The sequence below is a fragment of the Pelophylax lessonae genome, assembly GCF_965119305.1.
Source record: "Pelophylax lessonae genome assembly, chromosome: 11".
NCBI lineage: Eukaryota > Metazoa > Chordata > Amphibia > Anura > Ranidae > Pelophylax > Pelophylax lessonae.
In genome coordinates, this window is record NC_138778.1 from 6,807,995 (window position 1) to 6,821,211 (window position 13,217).

Here is a 13,217-nt window from a genome sequence, read left to right on the forward strand (position 1 = left end):
TTGCAGAACATGATGGAACTCATAGATCATTGACAGTAAGGTGGCACCAGGTCCAGGTATAACTACTTAATTTTTTTCTCAGGCTCTCTTTCTGATACACAATCACAAAGTAGAGCAACTGACTGCAAACAATGCTGCCTGTAGAGTTTTTTTTTTTTTTTTGGACTGGATCACTCCCTCCATGTTCTTGTGACACAGGAAAGAGTGATACCCAGGCCATACATTATGCAATTTTCTTTCCTTCAACCAGTGGCGGGCTGTGCATTGGGGGCGCAGGGGACCTGGCATCCGGTCCCCTAATCTATATGCAGGGCGCCGGACACATGGATTCCAATTGGGGATTTTTTTTTTTTTTAAGCACGTGATTAGAGCCAGAGGCTCTAATAGGCTTCAAAAAAGGGTGGGCTTGGGGCGCAGAGCACTGCGCCCTGAGCCCACCCAGTTGTGTGACAACACACTGATTCTCCCGACCAATCAAGAAGCGGGTCCTGAGACCTGTTTCCTGAGGGGGGGCGCCCCCCCAACTGATAGAGCACCAGCCACCACTGCCTTCAAGTCAATGTTGATGGGGAAACACTCCTGCAGTGTTATCGCGTTCCGCCAGCCAGGAGTGCACAGGGAGCCTTCCCCATCAGCAGAATACAACAATCACTGCTGGTGGCTGCAGACCACAGGCAGTGTTTGGGTGAAGAAAAAAATAAATAAAAAAAAACCTGACAGGCTGGTTGTACTAAAGTTGACCGACTTCAGTACATCCAGCCTGCTCATAGATGAATCGGAATTTGTCCGGTTCTGCTAAACCGGCCAAATTTCGATCCATCTATGGCCGGCTTCAGTGGAATGGATTAAGATTTCCTTATCTTATCTAGTAATAAAGGCTTGTATTTTTTATTTTATTTAAACACTGTAGTATAAAAAAACATCCTTCTGAGATCATCCGATGTCAGGAACTGCCAATTAAAAGGTACTAACTGATCTAAAACCATGGGTGTCCAACCTGCGGCCCTACAGCTGTTGAAGAACTTCAAGTCTCATGAGGCATTGCAAGGCTGACAGTTGCAAACAGAACTCCCAATGGCAGAGGCATGATGGTGCTTGTAGTTCTGCAACAGCTTGAGGGCCTCAGGTTGGACCTCCACGATCTAAGCTATATAATCTGAACACAGTTTTTGTATAGTATCTCAGCCCTGCATAGATTTCATACAGCCCAAACCAATTTTTTTCATTCCTACTACCATCCAAAGTGGTCGTTTTATATCTCTAATTGAAGTGTGGCCCCCTACTGGCTGCTTTTATATAAAGTGCAAAGCACAGTACAGCCACATAACCTGAATGAATTTGCAAGTGTCATGTGATCACCCCCCACTGTAAGAAGGTTCTACTGTCCTTCCACAGGAGGATTTTCGGTTCCTTCAGAGTGTCTCTAAAACCGTTTTTTTGGGGGGGGGTTTTAGCCTTTGAAAGAGTCTAGAGGGGATAGTGACTTTCCCCCTTTCTATCTGTTGTAATGACCACCGTCTCTCAGACTAAAAGTGAAGATCAAACTAGTCACTAGAATAGGAAGTCAACCAATGAGGGCAATGTTTAGACAACTTACTTTTGAGAGACCTTTTCTGTCTGAAGGCTGGGAAGTGAATTGAAATCTGCCAAATGGGACACAGATGTTTTTTTTTAACCTTCCTTTTATCTCCTTACTCACCAGAACTTGTCCAAGTATAAAATGAGTTACGCTTGTTAGACTAAATTTCCATGAGTTATGCTAGCCATAGATTATTCAATTTTCTTCCCTTAACCACGGGTCGATAGATTGACTTGCCAAAAGATGGACGGAGATTTGGCACTCCTGCTGAACAAGCCAAATTTCGATTCATCTATTGTGGTTTCTTTTCTATAGATTGTCCTTCTCAGTATTATCCCCAACTTTTCCAAAAACTCTGAGGCCGGCCATACATGTTCCAAACCACATAATATGAGGTCAAAGCTAAACAACACTTACACTTGTATCCAATTAGGCAGGCCTTTGAACTACATAGTTGAAGGTAAATTTCAAGAAAATTGTACAGAAAATGGTAAAATGTATGGCCAGCCTTCGATACAGAACTGTCAGTAGCCATAATAGTCCCGTAGCAATGAAGCAAAGGCAAGGTATTTGATCTTGCAGAGCCTGTTTTCCAAGATGTACTTAAGAATACAATGGGTGTCCTGGTATGTGGATTAGGAAACTCAAGGTAAAATTGCTGGGAGCTGTTCCAGGAATCTATATGTATGAATACAGTAAGAACAGTCTCCCTGGGGACCAGATAAAAAGGGTGTGATGTATATGATACCAATTATGCATATTCAAGAATAAATAAGTAGGACTTGACTGAATTCTCTCCTTCTTGTTTTTTTGCAGATCTCAGGTGGTCTCTGAAGGAACAGGTGATTGGTGAAAACTTGAAAAACAGGATTTCCACCAAAGCTGACAAGGCAATCCACTCAAGGGTGTCAGGTGACAAAAAAAGTCAATTTCAGTGCACAAAAAGGACTTGATCTAATAAAAAAAAAAGATGTCCATAATGAAGGAGCGTAAACCCAAGAAACCTCATTACATTCCAAGACCGCCAGGTAAACCATTTAAATACAAGTGCTTCCAGTGCCCATTTACCTGCAATGAGAAATCTCATTTGTTCAACCACATGAAGTATGGACTCTGCAAAAATTCTATCACGCTGGTATCAGAGCAAGACCGGGCTGTCAAGAGTCCTAAAGCATGCTCGCTAGAGACAAAGCAAGAAAATTCTGAAGGGTTTGCCAAACCTCATCATGCTTCCACCAATGGACTTACAGTCCTGGAGTCAAAGACTCAACATGATATAACCAGAGATGAGCTTAAAGAAAATGTAGAATATAAAATCAAAGAGGCAACAGCTCATGTTGAAAAGCCTCCAACCCATAGAGATGGCTCCCTACCTTCACCAACTGGGCACAGCCCTGTCAACAAGCCACCAGTGACTGACGGCGTTTTAAGGCCTTCAGCTTTCATTCCAGTTGGAGAGCACAGATATCTGAAGGCCAGTGAAGGCAGCCACATACAAGAAATGATACCAACTGTTGATTCCATCAAGGGAGTTCATATAACAAGATCGGCTTTTCAGAGCATTCCAACTACATGGAAATCCGGAATTGTCCCACCAGAAGTTAACCAGAAGGCCGCAATTCCCCGATACATCCGTCCAATGGTACCAGATTATACTGCTCCATTTTATTCGGAGCCTACTTTGTACCCTCCATATGTGTTTGCGGGGAACCCTGCCGACTGTGACAATCCCATGCTCTCAGTCTACACTGCACCAGAACAAAGACTCTTCCGTCCCCAACCCATTCAAACCTCAGGACTTTCTTTGCCAAAGCCATTAAACCCATCTTTCGATTACAGATATATGCCACTCCAGCCCAACCCATCAATACCATACGGTTATTACCGTTCAGAACATTCCCTATTACCATATGCTTGGAGGCTGCCACACATGCCAAGCTTGTCCAAAGAACACACCCTTCATACTATAGACTCTCAATCTTTCCCCTACCAAAGCTCGAACCCTCTACGTTTCTATACTGTGGACTCTAATCAGACACACACTGAAAGTCAAAAAGATACAATGCTGAGCCAAACTAAGACTGCGGATCAAAAAAATGAAGATGAAAACTTAAAAATGAGCCCTAGAGCTGGCAGTGCTGCCACCGGGTCCCCTGGTAGACCAAGCCCCACCAATTTCACGCAGAACAGTCAAGTCATTGAGGGCATCTTTGATCTTTCCAGCAAATCTACCTCAACAGTAGGCACAAGTGACAGCTCAGAAGAGACCCCCACTGCTTTCAAACCAGTGAGAAAAAGCACGGACTCCCACACATCACTGATCAGAGGAGATTCTCCATGGTAAGTCAGCTTGAGTTCTTAATGTTGAGACAATCTAAGACTCCGTTCACACTGGGGTGACCTGTCAGGTGACCTGGTCGCCTGACAGGTCGCCTGCCCATAGATTAGCACAGCACCCGTTGTAATAGGAGCGACACAAGTCGCTCCGACTTAGAAAAAGGGTCCTGAGCTTCTTTGGGGCGACCTCGGAGCGACCTGCATTGACTTCAATGATATGATGTCCGTGCAGGTCTCTCCGAGGTCGCGGTGCGCGCTGTGCACCGCAACCTCGCAGGTCGCCCCGGCAAGTCGGGTCGCTGCAATGTGAACCGGCTCTAAAGGCCTTATGCAAAAACAAATAGAGGTTTCTTTTGTATAACAACCTCAGAATGCAGTGCCAGAAAGTAATAAAAGCTGAGAGTGATAAATGAAACACCCTAAATTCAATTTTTAATTGTTAGCAGGGCAAGTGACCTTCAGGTTTAACGTAAAATAAGTAATCATAAGTCAAAATTTCATAGCTTTAGTGTTTTGCTGCCATGATGCTGAGGAGCTAGATAAATCTTTAGTTCATGTTAATGTGATTTTTGTGTAAAATCATATTCATCTAACCCACGTTCATTTTTTCATTCTAGCACTGAGAGTGAAGCTGCCTTATCCAATGCAAGTGGTTACTCGGATGACAACGAATCAGTGTCGGGCAGTGAAGATGACTCAAGATTTGCTCCTCTCAACCTCTCCAAAAAGCCTGAAATAGAAAAGAGTTCTGTAACTGAGCCTATCAGCCTCATAGGGGAGCAGGACATGCCCTTAAATCTTTCCGTCAAAGACTCTAGTAAAAGGGACTGTTTGGTACCCAACAGCGAAGGTTCACCATCTCCAACATATAGCTCCTTCTCTCCAGGCTACCAAATGCAAACCATCGATGACACAACTAAAGCTTTAAGCGAGCAGTCGATGATCGAGAACTGTGATGAGCAAAAACAATCTGCTGCAGTGGCCCTTTGCCAGCTAGCCTCATACAGTCCAGGACCGGCAGCCCAAGCCATCAAAGAGGACATCTTGGAAAGACAGACTGCTGCAAGAGAATTAGAAGTCAATCCTCCAGTTGTCCAAGAGACAGAACATCATGCTGAAAAGAGGGGACAGAAACGGGTAAACCCAAAAGAAATGGGAAAAGCGAACGTTGTAAATAAAAAAGCTAAAACCGCTGATTCAGGTCGAGTGTTTACACTAAGGAGACGGCAAAGAATGTCTTAAACTAAAACGTATCATGGGTAAACACCAGACACATATAAAATATGTATCTTCTCTCTCCCAAAAAAAAGATAAAGCTGCTTTTTGATGAATCTTCTGTTTGGACTTCAAATGGACAACCAACATACTTCTAGTTCTCCTGTATATATTCATTATTTGCTGACGACAGAAGAAAAAATGTACAATTGAAAGCTAATATTTAGCGTATTTTTTAGGACCAAGTAAGAGAACTGTATCGATTGAATGAGATACAGATTAAAGACTTTGATTAATATTTATATAGGTTAATATTTATTTTTGTATAAAATGAGCACTGCGGGGTGTGGGCTTTTGCGTCGCCTATAAGCTCCCGGCAGGGACGAAAAATGTGGACATGTTCTTCTAAGCTATAGCGTGCATTGCGAGGTTTCTGTGTATTACCGCTGTTTGCTATATTTGAACACAAAACGAAAAAGAAAAAAAAAAAAATCAATAAAACATTTATTTAAAATAAAGTCGTGTATGTGTATATGAACTACTTGAAGAGAAGGTCTAGCGTATTTTTATTGGACATTCTCAATTATGAGTCATACTTAAAATACATTTTGCTGCAGCTCTCGTGTTTTCACATGTTGTTCCATAGCCCCATGAATAAATTTTACACAAAATTGTAGATTCTATCTCAGAGCAGACCTGGGCATATTATGGCCCCCCGGCCACGTCCAGCCCTTTGGCAGTCCCTATCCTCAGAAATCAAAAAATAGAAATCCCCAGATCCAGGCCAGCAAGGCAAAAAGATGGCAGCCACTGTGCTTCCGCCCTTTTTTGTCTGCTCGTTGCCAAGATGGTGGTGGTTGTGCTTATGCCCTTTTGGGGTGGCTGGGTAGGAGGGATGGCGCTGCCAAGTCAAGCTTTCCATTCCACAGGTAATGGGCGGAGCCTATGCCTTCACTAGTCAGCATTTATGTCAGCCTTGCTGCGGAAGAGACATTACACGCCAGAAGCGATTATAACAGAGGTGGGTATATAAATCTTAGTTTAGCCCACCACAACAGTCTCTTGGGAAAATTAACTGCTCACCTATGCTCAAGAGCAGGTGTCTCCAAACTTTTTAAACAAAGTGCCAGTTGATTGTTCTTCAAACTTTAGTGGGGCCAAACTTCGGCCATCGGAAGTGGACATTTTCCTCCTATCAATGGGAGTAAACATTGCCACTTCTGGTATAAGGGGGGAGGACTAGGGCCCCATCCTTGGTATCATTGGGAGGAATAGTGCCCCATCATTGAGATCATTTTGAGGAATAATGCCCCATCATTGGTACCATTGGGAGAAATAGTGCCCCGTTGTTGGTGTCAGTGGGAAAAATAGTGCCCCGTCATTGGTGTCAGTGGAAGGAATAGTGCCCCATCATTGGTATCATTGGGAGGAATAATGACCCATCATTGAGATTATTGGGAAGAAATAATGCCCCATCATTGAGATCATTGGGAGGAATAATACCCCATCATTGAGATCATTGGGAGGAATAATGCCCCATCATTGGTATCATTGGGAGAAATAGTGCCCCGTCGTTGGTATCATTGGGAGAAATAGTGCCCCGTCGTTGGTATCATTTGGAGGAATAGTGCCCCATCATTGGTATCATTGGGAGGAATAATGCCCCATCATTGAAATCATTGGGAGGAATAGTGCCCCGTCGTTGGTATAATTTGGAGGAATAATGCCCTATTGCTGGTGTCAGTGGAAGAAATGGTGCCCCGTTGTTGATGCCAGTTGGTAGAATAGTGACTTATTTCAATGGCAGGATTAGTGCCCCAAGGGCTGGATAAAGGCATGCAAAGGACCTTATCTGGTCCAAGGGCCACAGTTTGGAGACCACTACTTAATCCACATCCTTGCTCAATGACTGTTCACTAAACGAATATCAAACAATAAGCAACCTACAGGTAGTCTTGTGTTTCATCAGTCATTATGGGTCACCTGTAGGTGTAAGGCAGCACATACAATCATCAATTTTTTCATTCAACCATTAGGTTGAATGGAAAAAATGGTCCGATTCCCCCATTCATACATTTGATGTGGATGGGGATATCTTCCCGCTGTGCTATTGTGTTCTGACGGCAGGATGCCTTCTCTACCGTCAGAATACAATATAGCCAGCGGCACTGATCGATCAGGAATAACCCAACTGGCCAGGGTGCTCATACATGGGATCAAAATTAAGCCGGTCCCTGCTGAACTGGCCAAATTTCGATCCATGGCTTAATTCATAAAACTTTGGAATCCTGGGAAGAGTAAGAGACTACAGAGATTGTGGGTCCCTACGTTGTATTTTTGTTGGGCAGAGACTTCTATCACAGGAATTTCTGATGTACAGAAGCAACACACGCATAATGATGGGACAGCTCCAAACACAAAGAACCAATGGGACCAACTGCTGATCAAATGCAGAGATTCTCCCACCAGCTAGAAATACTCTGAATGAGATATTACACATTCCAAAAAATTATCCGATTCCCCCATCCATACATTTGATGTGGATGGGGAAATCCTCCCGCTGTGCTATAGTGTTCTGACGGCAGGATGCCTTCTCTACCGTCAGAATACAATATAGCCAGCGGCACTGATGGATCAGGAATAACCCAACTGGCCAGGGTGCTCATATGGGATCAAAATTCAGCCGGTCCCTGCTGAACTGGCCAGATTTCGATCCATGTATGGTTGGCTTAATTTATAAAACTTTGGAATCCTGGGAAGAGAATACAGAGATTGCTCAACAAAAATTCAACTTAGGGACCCACAGAGTCTTCTATCACAGGAATTTCTGATGTACAGAAGCAACACACACATAATGATGGGACAGCTCCAAACACAAAGGACAAATGGGACCAACTGCTGATCAAACGCAGAGATTCTCCCACCAGCTGGAAGTACTTTGAATGAGATATCACACATATTTACTACTATGCAGGCTACTATGCAATTTTTTTTAAATTCAGCCACAGGTTGAAGGTTGGACACCTTGGGGTGTCGACTTTCAAAAAAGGGGTGAGTAATTCTGGGGGTGTTTTACTGCGGTTTGCATTCTTAATTTATATGTTTTACAGCAGCAAACATTTAGTCTTTTTTCCTTTGTATAGTAAAGAGTAAGAAAACAGAAATGATTAAGTACCACCAAAAAAAAAGCTATCGGTCTCAAACATGTTAAATAAAATTAATTAAAAAAATTTAAGTTGCACGACCAAGTATTTGTCTGTCAAACTATAAAAGTACTGAAAACCTAAAAAAAAATGGCCTGGAATAGAAAGGGGTGTAACATGCTGGTATTGACATGGTTAAGGCAGATCTGAACCATAACTGGTTGACCTGGCTCAAGCACGATGTACTGTAAATTAGTGATTGACCAATATCGTTTTTTAATGCGATACCGATATTTTGGTCATCAGATATCGGTATCGGCCGATATTTTCGGACATGTAAAAAATGTATTTATTTATTTTTTTTTTTTTTCACAGGTACTCCTTGTAGAGGGATGGGGGGGTCTAAAAGACCCCAAACCCCTCCTCGGCACTGAAAAGTTTGGCTGTTTTGAATGCGGTCAGTTTTTTTAATTTGGCGCCAAGTACCCGGAAGTGAGGTCATGACATCACTTCCGGGTTTTTTACATGGAGACCCGATCAGAGCTGAATGCGGCTTTGATCGGGTCTTCGGTGGTCGCGCAGGTAGAATGCCCGGGTCTCCCGGTGGGACGGGAGACCCGGGCGAGCCGCGTAAGGCGGCGGGAAGGGGGGACGTCCCCTCCAGCTCCTTGTAATGCCAGCCGAGCGGCTTCTTAGCCACATTGGTTGTCATTACAAGACAGCCGACCATCGGCTATGGACGCCGGTACCGGGGTGATGCCTTTAGCTGCAGGCATCACTCCGGTACAAGCACTTTCCTGAAATATCGGCAATATCGGTAGCCTCAGGGGCCGATTCCAATATATCAGGGAAAGTGCATATCGGCCCCGATATATCGGTCGATCCCTACTGTAAATTATAAACATTTGCCATTGTTTTTTTTCCTCGACATCCTTTTTTCACCCCTTCTTCATACTTTTTATCAATTCATTGCTGCTAATTACTTCCAGCCTCCTTCTGATAGTGAAAAGGGGGTACCATGCCTGTGCAAGGTCAGCAGGGGGATCCTGTTTCAGGGTGAAAACCCAACAGCAGAACTTGAAGACAGGGACAGAGCGCCATCAACAGATAACAGGAAGTGCCTGAAGAAGGAGCTTTGCGGCAGGACCACCAAGTATCATTTTATTAAAAGCTGGTGACTTAAAAATATTGAAAACAACTTTAAAGTTTCATTAAATGTCAAAGCTTAGGCTTTTTTTTTTTACACAAAGCCGCTCCACTCTGTTCAGCAGGGGGTCCGTGAATGAATTGGAGTGGAACAGGACTGAACGGGACAGGCTATCTCCAATCAGTCACATTTAGGTCCAGAAAAACAGAAAGGGATTGTTTACATTTGCTTCAAAATCTGGCATTGGACATGCTTTTTTAGAGCACTCTGAATGCCAATCAAAGCTCCTGTCCCAAATCAAAATGGTTACCTTACGGTCCTGTTCACACGTAGCATTTGCTTTGCTTCACAAAGTATACCCCATGTCATCTTTCTTGCTGTTTGAAAGGGTCCCCATAGAAGTCTTGGACAATGCTTGCGTACAGCACCTGCAGCTTTTGAGGGGCTTTTATTCAGCATTAGCTTTGCTTTGTTTTGGAGGTATTGAAGGTATGAGATATCCCAGGATGCACTGGGAAATCAACAAGCAACCCGGAAAGATGTCATCAGCAGTCACTTCTGGTTCATGTGTATATATTCTGGGTGTTTTTGCTGCAGACGTCACATCTGGTGCGCAGCATGGAGCAACAGGAAGGTGAGTGGGGTCTGGACTAGAGAGAAGCAACTAGCAGACAACACACACCATGTTCAGCATGGGAACGCTATAGCAGAAGGTGAGTGGGGACTGGAGAGAGGCCTGAGTGGCAGAGGATCAGGTAAGCTGGGGGACCAGAGCAGGAGAAACTAGCAGATGTCACGTGGTGAGCAGCAGGAACCTGGAGAGAGTGGAGGATCAGCAGAGCTGGGTACTACTGAGTGGGGGAGCAGCGGAGCTGGGGGTTACTACTGAGTGGGGATTAGCAAAGCTGGGGGGGTTCTACTGAGTGGGGATCAGCAAATCTGGGGGTACTACTGAGCAGGGGATCAGCAAAGCTGGAGGTACTACTGAATGGAGCATCAGCAGAACTGGGGGTACTACTGGACAAGGGATCTGCTGAATGATGGTACTAATAAGCTGAGGATCTGCTGAATGATGGTACTAATAAGCTGAGGATCTGCTGAACAAGGGTGCTAAAAAGCTGGGGATCTGCTGAACAGGGGTACTAATGAGCTGGGGATCTGCTGAACAGGGGTACTAATGAGCTGGGGATCTGCTGAACAGGGGTACTAATGAGCTGGGGATCTGCTGAACAGGGGTACTAATGAGCTGGGGATCTGCTGAACAGGGGTACTAATGAGCTGGGGATCTGCTGAACAGGGGTACTAATGAGCTGGGGATCTGCTGAACAGGGGTACTAATGAGCTGGGGATCTACTGAACAGGGGTACTAACGAGCTGGGGATCTGCTGAACAGGGGTACTATTGAGCCTGGGTTCTACTGGGCTCCTTTAAAACAAATACAGAATCAACACACAGGGCATTTTCCAAGCATCATTAAAGCTTAAAAAAAGCATAAAAAAAGCTTTAATGTGTGTAAAGTCGAAGCAAGTGCAAATGAACCCAAAAGGACGCAGTCTTTTTCTGTTTTTCTTTCCAGACCTGGATGGATTTGGACGTATGTGGGTGTAAATGAACACAAGTCTGTTTTCGCCTGCCTGTCCACAAATTGAGCTTCCGATCAGTTCCACCTGAAAAATGTACAGGCAGGCTTGATCAGAATGCCCATGTGAAAGGGCCCTTATATGAGATTTAGGGCTCATTTACACTTGCTGCGACTTCAACACACATTAAAGCGCCTACTAATTTCAACATGCTTTTTTCAATGTATTTTTGATGCTTCTGCGATGCTCTGGAGGTGCTTCAATGATGCTTTGGTGGTGCTTTTTAGAAGCTTGGCAGATGCCCTGTGTGTGTGGATATCTCATACCTGTGTAGCACCCTCCTAGATAGGTGCTAGGTTAAAAGCATTATTATGCTCCATCTGCTTATCAGAGGAGCCTGATCTGTTAGTTATGTCTGTTGCATGTTTCCATGTGTGCTTCACTGGGTCTGAGGGAGTGTTCCCACTGTATCCAACAGGGGAGCCTGTTGGGCAGTGGAGGAAACCCAGCCAGTGATACATAGGCTTTTGTGGGGGTCACAGTGGGAGGGCACATCCGGGATTGCTCATAAAAGCCAGGGGGACATGTGACAGGGCGTCTTTGGCGGAAAGCAGAATCCCAGGAGGAGAGTGATGGCTGTCTCTCCTCCTGCTGTCTGAGGAAGGTGGTCACAGGCAGTCGGCCTAGTGAACCAGGTGTGGAGCTGAGCCTGAAGGATCCTGTAAAGCCGACGGTGGAGCTGCTGGCAGAGTGTTCTGGGAAAAACAGTGTCCGTGAGTACCAGGGGGCTTGCCAAAGGGTCTGCCCAGGAAGGGGGACCACTCAAGTGAAGTCAGAGGACAGAAGGTTAGCTTACACGGTGTGTCAGAGTAAAGGGGTGCCAAGTAGAACCCTGAAGAGTAATGCCCCGTACACACGTGCAGATTATCTGAAAACTTTTGTCTTCAGATTTACCTTTTCTATGTAGTGGGAGGGCCTGCCGGATTGCATACAAATTGAAAGTGTTTAGGTTTGACCTCATATTATATGGCTTTGGTAAGTCTGCAGACAAAAGTCTTCAGATAATCTGCACGTGTGTACGGGGCATAAGGGTAAAGGGGGTACCAAGTAGAACTCTGAAGAGTAGGGGTAAAGGGAGTGCCAAGTGAGGGCCCTGAAGAGTGATTCACTTTACAGTTCGCTTACTAACTACTTCACTACAGTGGCAAAGTGAAGCAGCGACCTTGCCGCATTCAACTACAGTTAGAAGTCCTGAAATTGTGCATAGTTCATCTAGCTGGAGTATCCCACTCATCCCTTCTCCTATCCCAGTTCTCAATAAAAACAACAAAAACCAAATCCCCTGGACTGTTTTCTGACTGAGCCAAGCATTTAGAGTACCTTGAATTACTAAGTTGTTGCTATGGGTAACCCAGGGGAATCCGCATCCAACATCTCCCACAGGAGTAGTGCTACACCTGCAATACCTCCAAAACAGTGCGAAGCTAAAGCTGAATTAAAGCCTCTCAAACTCTTCAGGTGCTTCAATCAAGCTTTGTCATAGACTTCTATGGAGGCTTTGGAGACACTTTAAAGCACCACTAAAGCGACATGTGGTAAAATTTTCGAAGCAAAGAAAACGCAAGGTGTAAACAGGACTGTAAGCTAACCATTTTATTTAGAGATAGGGGCTATAACTGGCATTCAGAGAGCTTTAAAAAAGCGTGTCTGAAGCCATGTTTTAAAGCAAGTGTAAACCAGCCCTTAGAGAAATGTATCTAGTGACTGGATTTAGACCTACTACAGCAGGCCACACCTTGAGGAGGTATTGCAATCTGAGGACACAGCAAATAACATTACCATGATGGTGGTAAAATGGAGAAGCGGAAGCAGATGAAGGCTCAGGTGCAACATTCATTCGAGGTGTGTACACCATTTAGACAGATTTAGAAGACCAAGATGGCAAACACAATACAAGCAATGACGGTGCATTTATACACACGTCCACAGCATACTTTTGCTGTGATACTTGGCCCAAGGCAAGATAAACTCAGCGTATGGCTTCAGATAGCTACAGGCGACACAGCCTGTGGAGGAATGTGGCTGCAAACAATGGTTTTACAAATTATAATGCAGAAGGAATTCGAGCTATATGTCGCTAACGAATGACACCCAGCGTTACCGAGTATTGTAACCTTAAGCTACGCTCGCAGAGCCCGTCAAGCGTGTAACTGACG

At 44.6% G+C, this 13,217-nt stretch overlaps 2 protein-coding genes across 2 annotated transcripts in view; one reads left to right on the plus strand and one right to left on the minus strand.

Annotated features, from left to right (window-relative positions):
• The window catches only part of ZNF750 (zinc finger protein 750), an 8,906-nt gene extending 3,696 nt beyond the window's left edge, over positions 1-5,210 (plus strand). The window contains exons 2-3 of the mRNA XM_082272679.1: positions 2,396-3,919; positions 4,534-5,210. Of these exons, the coding sequence (XP_082128805.1) occupies positions 2,550-3,919; positions 4,534-5,158 (1,995 nt within the window). The 5' untranslated portion in view covers positions 2,396-2,549 and the 3' untranslated portion in view covers positions 5,159-5,210. The remainder of the gene's footprint in view (positions 1-2,395; positions 3,920-4,533) is intronic.
• Positions 1-13,217, minus strand: part of TBCD (tubulin folding cofactor D) — a 315,022-nt gene that overhangs the window by 212,512 nt on the left and 89,293 nt on the right. The gene's annotated exons all lie outside the window — the stretch shown is intronic.